Source organism: Gekko japonicus, unplaced genomic scaffold, assembly GCF_001447785.1.
Source record: "Gekko japonicus isolate JY-2015 unplaced genomic scaffold, Gekko_japonicus_V1.1 scaffold2953, whole genome shotgun sequence".
Lineage (NCBI taxonomy): Eukaryota > Metazoa > Chordata > Lepidosauria > Squamata > Gekkonidae > Gekko > Gekko japonicus.
Window position 1 is genome coordinate 154,557 of NW_015168132.1, and position 12,455 is coordinate 167,011.

Here is a 12,455-nt window from a genome sequence, read left to right on the forward strand (position 1 = left end):
GATTTCCCTGAGTGTGGCAACTCTTAAAACACGGTACTGAAATCACCACTGGTAAGTTCTAACTGAATCCAAGGCAGTTTGGTGTAGTGGTTAAGTGCATGGACTTTAATCTGGGAGAACCGGGTTTGATTCCCCACTCCTCCACTTGCACCTGCTGGATGACCTTGGGCAAGCCATAGTTCTGTCAGAGCTGTTCTTAAATAAGAGCAGTTTCTGTCAGAGCTCTCTTAGCCCCACCTACCTCACAGGGTGTCTGTTGTGGGGAAGGGAAGGGAGTTTATAAGCCGCTCTGAGACTCCTTTGAGTAGTGAAGGGTGGGGTGTAAATCCAATCGCTGCTGCTTCTACACTTTGTGTCCTCCATGTGACTGTGCCACGCATGAGGCTTTAAGACAGTTTGTATGACCCTATGTTGAGCTCTTCAGCCACTTAGACGCTGCCAGAAATCTTACCTGTTGCAATTAAGTTTTACATTATTATATACTTCATGCTTTTTTATTTCTATCCTGCTTTTCTCCCTAATCGGGACCAAAAGCAGCTTATCACATTTTTCTTTCTTCTTCCATCTGATCATCATAACTATTTTGTGAGGTAGATTAAGCACATATTTTCTTCTTTTGTTGTACACTTACTGTACAGGGCTCTTTTTGTAGCAGGAACTCCTTTGCATATTAAGCGACACACCCCTAATGTAGCCAATCCTCCAAGAGCTTACAGAGCTCTTAAAGGGGCTACTGTAAGCTCTTGGAACATTGGCTACATTAGGGGTGTGTCGCCTAATATGTAAAGGAGTTCCTGCTACAAAAAGAGCCCTTAATCAGTGTTACCCATCAAGTATACAAGCATAAGAAAAGCCCTGCTAGATCAGAGTAGTGGTTCATAGTAAACTCCAGCCACAGTACTACCATGTCTACCCACTTGAATTTCTGTGCAGATGACCACTCGAAGATCCTCAGTTACAGGTAAGCAACCTGTTTATCTTCTTCGTGGTCTCTGTGCATCACACCTCTGGGAAACTGACAAGCAATGCCCACCTACCTGGAGGAGGGAGCTGAGGTCCTAAATCTGTGCCGCCTGCAACACCGCTCGTCCCACAATTGAATGCTGATGAAGACAAACATCGAGGGCATAATGCCTCACAAACGTGTGAGGCGTGGCCCAAGTAGCTGCGTTGCAGGTATCTTCCAACGACGCACCTCACAGGAAGGCTGTGGATGCTGCCACTGCCCGGGTAGAGTGTGCTTGTAGCGGACTCGGGAGTGACTTCTTGGCTAGCATATAGCACAACTTAATAGTCTCCACAATCCACTTGGATAGACGTTGGGACAACAGCTTCTTCCCTTGAGAGGGTAGAGCATACAAGACAAACAAGGCTGGAGATTTCCAAAAAGGCCGTGTTCGATTTAGGTAAAAGAGTAAAGCTCTTTTGACATCCAACGAATGAAAATGGCATTCTTCCTCCGATGAAGGAGACGGAAAGAACACTGGAAGAACAATGTCCGCTTGTAGGTGAAACTCAGAAACAACTTTCGGCAGGAAAGAAACATCTGGAGCCAACGTGACCCCATTATGATGAAAACTCAAATAAGGTGGGTCACAGTGGAGTGCCAATAACTCGCCCATCCTGGTGGAAGTGACCGTGACTAAAAAGGCTGTCTTCCGTGACAAAAGCTGTAGACTACAAGTAGCCATCGGTTCGAATGGTTTGTCCATGAGCCTTGCAAGCATCATGGGTAGATCCCACGCTGGCATGGGTCCATGTGACGGGGGGGAAAGGTGGGTCAGACCTTTAAGAAATTTCTTGGTCTGGGGGTGAGAGAAGACGGAGTGACCGTCAATCATAGGGTGATTGGCCGAAATTGCAGCTAAATAGACCTTCAGCGAGGCACAACTGAGTCCTAGGTGTACACGAGACAATAAAAACCCAAAGATTCCCATCAGGTCAGATGGTGGTGGTGGCAATCCTAACGAGGTAAGGTAAGACAAGAATTTCTTCCACTTCCCAGCGTAAGAAACTCGGGTAGACAGCCTGCAACAGTTCAATAGGATGTGATCTATCCTGTCTCTGACCAATCGAAAAGGATCCTCCAGATAGTGAACTTGAGATGCTTCACATCGTGATGCAGAATCCAACCCTTCTCTGCGAGAAGGAGATCTGTGGCTGGAGGAAGGTGAACAAAGGAGCCCTTGGATAGGTGGAGCAGAGTGGAGAACCAATGTTGTCAGGGCCACCATGGTGTCACTAAGAGACAGTGTGGTTTTTCCTGCATCAACTTGACCACTACCCTGGGTATTAGAGGAATCGGAGGGAAAAGGAACACATGAAGACGTGACCACGGGACTAGAAGACCATCCTCCAGAGACAGGGGATCTATCCCCACTCTGGAGCAGAACAGATGACATTTTCTGTTGCTGCGTGTTGCAAACACATCCACTTCCGGATGCCCCAAAGGCGAAGGATTGGGTGAAGATAACTCCAATTGAGCTCCCACTCGTGCTCCACTGCCCCTCCTCTGCTCAAGAAGTCTGCTTGGACGTTCAGTGTTCCTGGCAGATGAGCGGCCCTTAGAAACGTGTTCCACGATTGACACTCAACCCATAGTTCTATGGCTAGGTGACATAGCCCCCGGGAGATCGTACCTCCCTGTCTGTTGATATAACACAGAGCTATGGTGTTGTCTCTCAGAACTGTAACCACTTGCTCGGTCACTAGGTGTCGGAAAGACCTGAGTGCGTACAGCACTGCCAGGAGTTCCAGGAAATTTATATGATTGTGTGCTACATGGGACTCCCAACGAGCCCCCACACAAAGACCCTTGAGATACACGACCCATCCCCAGAGGGACGCATCTGTAGTCAGCGTGAGTGTTGACATAGGTGGATGGAATGGGGCTCCTGCTAGGAGATTCACAGGATCTGTCCAGCAAAGCAGAGAGCCCAAAATGGATGGTGGGAAGACAAGACAAAGCGATTGAGGATGATTCTGTGGGCGAAACCTGCGTACGAACCACGGCTGCAGAGGTCTCATGTGCAGTCTGGCAAAAATGATGACGTTGATGGTGGCAGCCATCAGACCCAGCAGCCGCTGGATTCGCTTTGCTGTAGCATGTCCAGACTTGCGGAATAGAGTCACTAGATCGACAATGTCCTTTGCTCTCTGAGGAGGGAGAAAAGCCTTGCAAATGACAGCGTCTAGAATAGCTCCTATAAATCGCACCCTTTTGGTGGAAAGTAGCATTGACTTTTTTAGATTTACCTGGATACCTAAGGACGTCAGAACTATCAATGTTAGGTTTACATTGGTGAGCAGGGATGCTTCTGAATCTGCTACCAACAGCTATTCGTCTATATAGGGAAATATCTGCACGCCCCTTAGAGGTGTGCCACCACTGCCACCATAACCTTCGTGAAGACCCGAGGGGCCATGGATAATCCGAATGGGAGGGCTTTGAATGGGAAATGCCAGTTGCCTACCGCAAAACAAAGGAAACAATGGTGGGTAGGGTGGATGGAAACGTGGAAGTAAGCATCCTTGAGGTCCAATGTAACCATCCACATCCCTGGATCGAAGAGTGGAAGGATGGCCTGTAGCGTTGTCATCCTGAATTTCTGTCAGAACCCACAGCCAACAACGGAGTACACACTTTCAGGAAAGGTTATACGTTTATTGAAGAGCTATAGATGCATTAACATAGTCACTGTTAAGAATGGCAGTTGTCCCTTGGACCTAATAAGATATAGGGCATTTGTATGCATCCCCCCACTGTGCTGGCCAATTAGGCACCCTCCCGCGTGCGGGCTAAAGCCAGCAAACTGTTTCTAGGCGAAGCTGGGAACTGTCCGGCTCCCGTGGCTGCCTGGAAAGGCAGACAACACACACTCCCACCTGCACATTGTTATAGATAAGCGTTTCGGCGCAAAGCATAGACAGGAATGCAAAAGCAATTTACACAGACTCTGACTGAGCATCCCAACCCCCATGGCAGCATAGCTGACAACTTCTTGTATATGATGAAAGAGTTCAGGTTTTTGAGGTCCGTAGGGAGTTGGGAGAGGAGGTATAAGTCAAAGACTCTGTTTAGTGTTCTTAGCAGTTTTGGGTCTAGATAGAGAGGTAGACAAAAACTTGGGTTTTCCACCGTAGGGATGCGGCGGATGACTTGGGGACCTTTGCCAGTGTGGCTCGAAGGAGGATTTAGATGATGGTCTACCTGACCATTGTTTGGACCATGTTTTCCCTTTATGCGGTTTTGTATGAGGTGTAACCCCTAAGCTGCGAGAAGTCTTGACGCTTTTGTCAAGCTCCTGAAGTACCGCATCCGTGGGGGAGCTTAAAAAGTCCATCACCATCGAATGGAAGGTCCTCTACAGTGGCCTTAGTTTCTGACTGTAAGGTGGAGGAATGTAACCTGCGTATCTGCATAAGGCGACTGCAGAAGTTAGAGTCTTTGCCGCTGTATCCAGTGAGTACTTGGATACGTTAAGTTGGGGTTTCACCAAGAGCATCCCCTCTGTTTAGATGCATCTAGCTTGTTGCCTACAGTCATCTGAGAGGGATGAAATAAAGTCAGACATTTGTTCCCAGAGGGAATACTGATAACGCCCCATGCAGGCTGCATAGTTGGAGGTTTTGATACCCAGAGCTCCGGCAGTATAAAATTTTCTGCCTAAAGAGTCGATTTTCTGTCCCTCCTTATCCAGAGATGTAGAATGAGTACTCTTGCCCTTGGTCAAGGACGTAACCACTGATGAATGAGGTTTTGGATGAACGAAAAGGAATTCTACCCCAGATTCTTGAATATGATCCAACCTCTTGTTGGAGATCGATACCGAGGAAGGATGAGCCCAGGGGGCTTTTGCTGTTTGCAAAAGTACCAACATCATGGGAAGGGTGACCGCTGTCAAAGTGTCCATTTGTACTATATCGAAGACTGAGTCCATGACTGTCAGTAGAGGCTGGATGGTAGGCAGAGCTAGTGTATGAGCCATACGTTTAATAAAGTCCCCATAGGGTTTAACGTCCCCTGATGGTGAAATAGGGAGCTCGACCTCGACTTGTTGCTGCGGGGATGTTTCTATCGGTGGATGGGGACTCCCCTCATCCAAGTAAGAGCTAGGGGAGAGGGATGGGTTTGAGGGTTCGGAGAACAATGTTTGGAGGATCGGCATCAAAGGCCTAAGTTCCGACTGATCTATGGGAGTTTTCGGTGCCGACGGTTGAAGACCTGGATCTTTAGTTATCGATCTCGATTGGGAAGGTTTAACAAATTCCGGTGCCGGGTGGACGAGGAAGACTGATGATCCCACTCCATGGGTGGACGAGGGAGCCATAGCATTGAGCCCAAAAAGGGGTAGGCTCCGTATAAATATTGCCATTGGCACTGATCCCATGACGTGGGCAGAATCGGCGTCAGAGATCGATCTTGCTCATCGGGGATGAACGGAGGTGAAGGGACAACATTATGTGTCCTTCGATCTCGTTGTAGGTTCTCGACATCGGGTGATCGAGGAACCTGAGTCAAGTTCAGCTCCTGGTTGGACTCAAGGGACTGGATGGGGCGTAGCGAAGGTGACCGAAGAGCACCTTGTGGCTGCCCTCGGCTTGTTGAATCAAGCGAGAGCCTTTCTTGTGCTTGCCCTCCTTATGTCTTTTGGAAGGAGTATGGGCTTCAGACTGTTGTGCCTGAATCGGGTGTTTCAGCACCGATTTTATGGCATCGATGGAGGTCGATGTCGAAGACATGGCAATTGTTGCTTCCGACGCTGGCGTCGACATCGATGCACGTCCGGACGTCTCCTGAGATAATGGCACCACTGGGGAGAGTGCAGCTTCCATCAGCGCCACTTGCAGTCTAGCAGCCCTATTTTTCCTGGTCTGCTTGGAGAACTTGGAGCAATGGGCGCAAGAGGCAACTTGGTGCAATTCCCCCAAGCATAAAGGGCAAAGTGAATGTCCATCTGGGGCATTCCAAGCACCAAGCATACTGCCGCATTCTAAGCACTGTTTAAAGAAACCCCACTGCGCGGCCATAGGCCGGGGGAAGGGATGGTAGAAATAAAGTCCAAGTATCTAACTGAAAAACTTTCCTAACTAAACTTGAATAAGACGAGGCCAAAAGGCCCAAAAAAGTATAGTTTTACCGACTGAAGAGGAGAGAGTCCTACCAGCGCAGCGGTCAGAAGAGAACTGGCGGGATTGTCGTGCCCCTCCCTTGGTCATGTGCAGTGGAGCCCGGCACGTGACCGGAGAGTGGGCGCGAAATTTCCTTTTGCTTTCCATTGTACCGATCAGGGTCAGCGCAAGTGCACTATATCCCAGAGGTGTGATGCACAGAGACCACGAAGAAGATCAAAATGTTATTGAATGGATACACAGAACACCGGTATACCCCATAGAAATCAATTCTATTTAAGCATATATGTCATTGTCATTCCTATTCAATCTAAGCTGACTTTAAGAAAAGCAGTTATATTCAAACTTTCTTACCCAGAGCTATGCCTATTAAGGGGAAATCAGATTCCACTGAATCTGAGTAATTTTGGGATTATAGGGTATGACCAGCTTACAAAGATGCTACTACATAGGTCAACACATGACTTTACTGAACCTTCTAATTCATGATTTCTAAAGGTGTGATATGATGTTCCTCTGAGCATACTCCAATAGACTATTTTCACAATGGAATTTTTTCACTAAACTGGCATTGTTCTTCGTGCTGAAAATTTTGGCAAATCAGCCTTTTGCAACTCATTCTAATAACCATACATCTCTTCATTTTGGCTTGGCTGTTCAAGGCTGAAGAAAAAAAGAGTACCTTTAACAGAGAATACGAAAACTTTTCTAAGCAATGCAGTCAAGCCTTGCAGGTTGAATATATTTCAAAATTCTGTATATGAACTGTATAACATACACAATTGATACTATATTCCGTCACAGAATCATCCCACCAAGTTGTAGTTATACTTATTGTCACATTTATCCTCTCGTATTAGGAGTCCAAAATCATTTACTGCACTTTGAGAATTATCACATTGATAGCAAAACCTCTGAATATTAAGTACCTTAGGTGCCTGCACAATTCTTCCACTTCCACCTTTAGTACTTAAATTCCTAGTATTCAGCACTTACTTTTAGGCTTGTGCCACCTTCCTGCATAGAATTTGATTTAAAGCCCTCTTGATCAGATTCACCAGGCTTCTACCAAATACTTTCTTCCCAGTTCTCTTGAGGTACCCTTCTGCCACTAGTCTGTGGTTGAGGAAATTAAGTTGTGATCCCAGTCATCAAAACTTTTTCAGTAATGCTATCTGCATAGCCAATCATCCATCAAAGTATTCTCTCTCTTTGTAGTTTTTACAGGAAGAATTGATGGGAGTGTCACCTGAGCCAAAACAGTCTCAGGTGCAGAATAGTGTAATTCATTCTCACACTGACTTATTTAAAGCATTTTAACACACCTTTCTTTGTAATACGTGATTAACAGGAAAGGATTATGATGAAGGGCTTGATAAATCTTCACTTCCCCATCACTCATATTCTAGATAAGGGAAACTGTATGGTTTATGAGCTAACATATCTAGTTGGCATACAACCACCTCTGTACCACCTAGTATAACATTCGAACCTTCTGAAGCCAATTGGAAAATATTACTTAGAATATAGTATATTCGTATAGAAAAACAAACGTACACAAAACCTAAATTCCAGTCACTTCTCTCAGTATTCTATCTACATGCAATTCTTCAGATTCCTTAGGAAAAGAGTTGCCTTTCTAATTACAGTACTGATGCTTTTATCCACAAATTACTTGTGTTTCTCCACATTGCTTGTGAATTGAATGTTACTGATCTCACTACTAGTTTTTAGCAGCTAGCAAAGAGATAATGTCGTTTTATAGAATTTAATATGTTTTCCCACTGTAGTATTTCGATAATCTTATGGAGGCGTTTCTGGCAGCTTGTTTGCTCCCATATATCATGAACAGAGGAGTTTTTTCTAACTCTAAAAACATCCTATCAGGAATGGTGGGAGTGCTTATTTACATACACAGGCAGTTTCATTTATTAAGGAATCCCTTGGGCATGCTGGCTGTTGCTCCAGCAACTCAGTGACCAGGCAACATGTGAAGAGATAGCTCCCCCAAAGCAATTGCTGAGAAAATGCACTATAAAGCTGTTCTATTAACATGCCAAAATTACCTCAACACTTTTATTCAAAAAGACAAAAAAGAATATGTACCCTCCTCAAATCCAACTGACAGTGACTGAACAACAGAATAGCAAAATCAAAATATGTAATTAATGACTTTAGATATTAAATACTACTTATTTTCAGGATCTTATTCTATACTAGGAATAAGGCCCGTTGTGGAAATAAATACAACGATCTCTAGAAAGAAGCTCTGGGCGGGTGCCCTGGCCTTGGGCACTCAGCATTAATTTGCTGTGGTGACCTCAGCAGGGTATACTGACACAGAGCTTACTGTTTTCTCCAGGGGAATTGATCTCTGCCACCTGAATAGCAGTTGTAATTCTGAGTGATCTCCAGCCGTCCCCTGGAGAATGGCAGCAATGGTTTGGAGGGTGGAGTCTATGGCATTGTACCTGTTTGAGGTACCATTCCTCCTCACACCCCACCCTCTCCAGGCTCCACCCCTCAAATCTCCAGGAATTTCCCAACCTGGAGGTGGCAACTCTATTTCCTTTGCAGCCAACCATCAATATACCATTATCTACCCCTCTGACTTCAGGTTTACATCTCTTCCCCCCTCCCTATAGCCTCTACCTAGGAAAAGTACAGTATTTCTCCACAGTGGTAACCAAAGCAAGTCACATCATTCTCCTCTCCCCCTTTTGGTTTGCACAACAACCCTGTGAGGTAGGTTAGGCTGAAAGTCTGTGACATTACCTACTCAACTTCCACAGCAAGAACCTGGGTCTGGCAGACCCTGCTCTGAAGCGCTAACGGCTATGCCTAGTGTAGCAAGCCTCCAGGTGGTGCCTGAAGATCGTCAGGTATCATAACTGAACAGATCTCTCCCTCCCTGGAGAAAATAACTGCTTTGGAGGGTGGGCTCTATGGAATTCTATTCAGCTGACCAGCGTCTTGCAGAAACAGAGTACTTATCCTACATCTCCCAGAATCACTAACCACACTGGGATTCAATGACAGATGTCCAGGGGATAATCAGCAGATAATTGTGTGGAAACTACTCCATGTGTGCACAGGACGTGCAAGCAGAGCTGCCCCTTCTGTTACTGAATAGGGTAAATTCACACTTGAGTTTTATGTTCCGAGTGGAACACACATTCAGGGATCTATACCAAGGTGCACCTGTCTTATGATTTTCCAACACAGGGTGCTACTAAGCTAAATTTTGTCTTGCACTTTGGAGTTCCTGAGACAAATAATTTGACTGTTCCTGAGACAAATAATGTTTTCTCCCTCCTTTCTCATTTTTAGCATACAAGTAAAGGAACAGCAGTGGTCACAGTTCCATTTCACATATCTCACAAAGTGTAGAAGGAAATTCAGTGGAAAAATCAGCAACATAAATCAAAGACATTGTACAAATAGAAAAATTTGTATATGTCAAGCCACCTGGTACTTTCCCTTTTTAGGGACCAGCCTTCTGAAGCAACTAACTACAGATAACACACACAAGGGTAAGAAAAGTCAGATTTTCTCTTGTGAAAATTAAGATTAGCTTTTGTTATTTTAATAATATCAAAGACTGCTTCTAAAATCAACTTACCCTTCTATTTCCTTCCATATATTTTCTCATTTGGGAGAACTGCCTAGAAACAGTGCTTTGCCACCTTGGCATGACACAAAAGCAATAACTTCAGGCATTGAAGTGAGGTATACAGCAAAGAAGATTGCATGCCATCACACACCCATTGTTTTTTTTTTAAAAAAAGAATGCACAAAATCTTATTTAACCAAATTTCATATATTATGTAACAAATATGATTGTTCAGAAACGTCTTCCCCATGCATATTCTAGTTCATTTAAATACATCCTGTTTGGGCACTTTTAAGTTTCGCCAGCGCCTCAATATCACTTTGTATTTTTCATTGTCATTCTTTTCTGAGGCTTTTCTTAAGACAACTCTCATAACTACAGCAGTTTCTGTTTCTTTGTCCTCTCCAATTATGAGGTCTAGTGTGTCACCAACTTTTACCTAATGAAAGAGAGGGGAAAATGAAACAATACACATTTCTCTTAAAAATAACTTCTGATTCCCAGTCCTCCTCCCCTACTAACAGAAGCTCCCGGTACAGCTACATAACATCTGCCATGACTGGAATGCTGCAACCACAGCTCTTGCAATGGAGGCATACACAGAAGTGGGTATATATTGTCAAAAGTTCACCTAGTGATATCAGCCAGTGAAATATCTGAATTAGACCCACAAACTTAAGTGACCCAGAGTTCTGAGGCACCTTCGAGATAACAGGCACTTTTATTCTGATTTTGTAGGCTTACAGCTCACTTTGTCAAATGGCTCTAGTTTGCCAAAGTGTTTATTACAATAAAAGTGTTAGCTTGCATCCACACATTGCTGGATATTGTGCTATCACCATGTTACAGAAACCCTTTGCAACTGGATTCACTTGTCCACATACGAAGCCAAAGTATATTGTGAAGACTTCCAGGACAATTTCAATAAATTCAGTGAGTAAGAAGCAATAAATGACATTCAGTGTAGGTAAGTGTAAAGTGATGCGAACTAGAACAAAAATTCTTAACTTTAAATATATGCTGACAGAGTCTGAACTGACCAAGACTGAAAGAGATCTTGGGGTTTTAACAGACAGCTTGATGAAAATGTTGACCAACTGTGCAGCAGTGGTGAAAATGGTAAACTCCATGCTGGGGATGTTAGGAAAGGAATTGAAAATAAAAAGCCAATATTGTAATGCTCCTATATAGATATATTATTTGGCCACTTCATATTGTGTACAGTACTGGTCACCAAATCTTGAAAAGCATACTGCAGAGCAGGAAAAAGTATAGAAGAAGGCAACTGAAATGATTAAGGGATTGGAGCACTTTTCCTATGAAGATAGGATAAAGGAGACTTGGACTTTACAGTTTAGAAATGAGACAACTATTGGTGGGAGCATAAGGGGTGATAAAATTATGCATGGGGCAAAGAGTGTGGATTCAGAGACATTTTTCTCCTTCTCCCAAAATACTAGAATTCAGGGGACCCAGTGAAACTGATGGACAAAAAATTCAGAACAGAGAAAAAGGATGATTTTAAAAGGTTAGACAGCATCAATGGCTACTCACAGGGTATGGTGAATAAAGGGAACTTCCATAATACAGAGTCAGCCAAGTTATGAATACCAGTGTTCAGAGGCAACATCGAGGAAGGCCTCAGCCTCTATGTCATTCTGGTGGCCCTCAGGGGAATTAGCTGGCCACTGTGTGAAAGAGAACGCTGGATGACATGGATCACCAAGTCTGATCCAGCAAGGCTCTTCTTACGTTCTTATGAAAATCCAGTTGCAAATAACTGCTGCAGCACAGTGATATCCAATAATGTGTCGGTGCAGTTTTATATGTCGACTGTGTCACAAGACTATTTGTTGTTTTTTGCTAAAAAAAAAAAGACAAATGCAGCTACCAACTGGAATGTGTTATGCTTGACTGAGTTATCAAAATATGTCATCCTAATCCTGCAAAATTATGCTTCTTATTCAATGCCACTATTCTCTTAACAGAAGGAGGAGGAGGAGGAGACTGGATTTATACCCTGCCTTTCACTCAGAGTAGCTTACAAACTCCTTTCCCTTCCCCTCCCCACAACAGACAACCTGTGAGGTAAGTGGGGCTGAGAGAGCTCTGACAGAAACTGCTCTTTTTCAAGAACAGCTCTGACAGAACTATGGCTTGCCCAAGGTCATCTAGCAGCTGTGAGTGGAAGAGTGGGGAATCAAACCCGGTTCTCCCAGATTAGAGTCCATGCACTTAGCCACTACACCAAACTAATGTACATATTTGAAACTACTTGGGCACAAGTCTTTGCAAGTTCAAGAAAGTGAGTTCATTCCAAAGAATGCATTCTTTTGCTAATTTAAGATGCAAAATATATTTCTTGAGAACCTTACCGCTCTGCTTTTCTTCCACAGCTTCTCTCCATTTAGCCTCAGTTCACCATTGTAGAATGCATCTTCCACTTTGCTTTGGGGAAAAAAGATTTTTTTTAAAAATATACATATATGCCTCATATAATATTCCTATCTATATAAGCAAGAACATTCCACCATCTAAATATATGCATACAAAATGTGTCTCTAGATGGGTATTCCTGGCATACTAAGATGCCACTCCTGTTCTGTGATCTAATATTCATTGGTGCTGTACATGAACAGCTAAAGAACACAGTTTCATGCAGGACGCACATTTCTTAAGCAAAGTAAGGCTGCAAGCCTCTGCACCTACT

The 12,455-nt window shown here is 44.1% G+C and overlaps 1 protein-coding gene across 1 annotated transcript in view; it reads right to left on the minus strand.

The window, feature by feature from the left end:
- Nucleotides 1-9,950: 9,950 nt before the first annotated feature.
- Nucleotides 9,951-12,455, minus strand: part of LOC107113572 (chromosome unknown open reading frame, human C6orf203) — a 6,713-nt gene continuing 4,208 nt past the window's right edge. Inside the window, exons 3-4 of the mRNA XM_015414920.1 lie at nucleotides 12,121-12,193; nucleotides 9,951-10,184 (exon numbers count right to left, since the gene is read on the minus strand). Coding sequence (XP_015270406.1) covers nucleotides 10,008-10,184; nucleotides 12,121-12,193 — 250 coding nt within the window. The 3' untranslated portion in view covers nucleotides 9,951-10,007. The remainder of the gene's footprint in view (nucleotides 10,185-12,120; nucleotides 12,194-12,455) is intronic.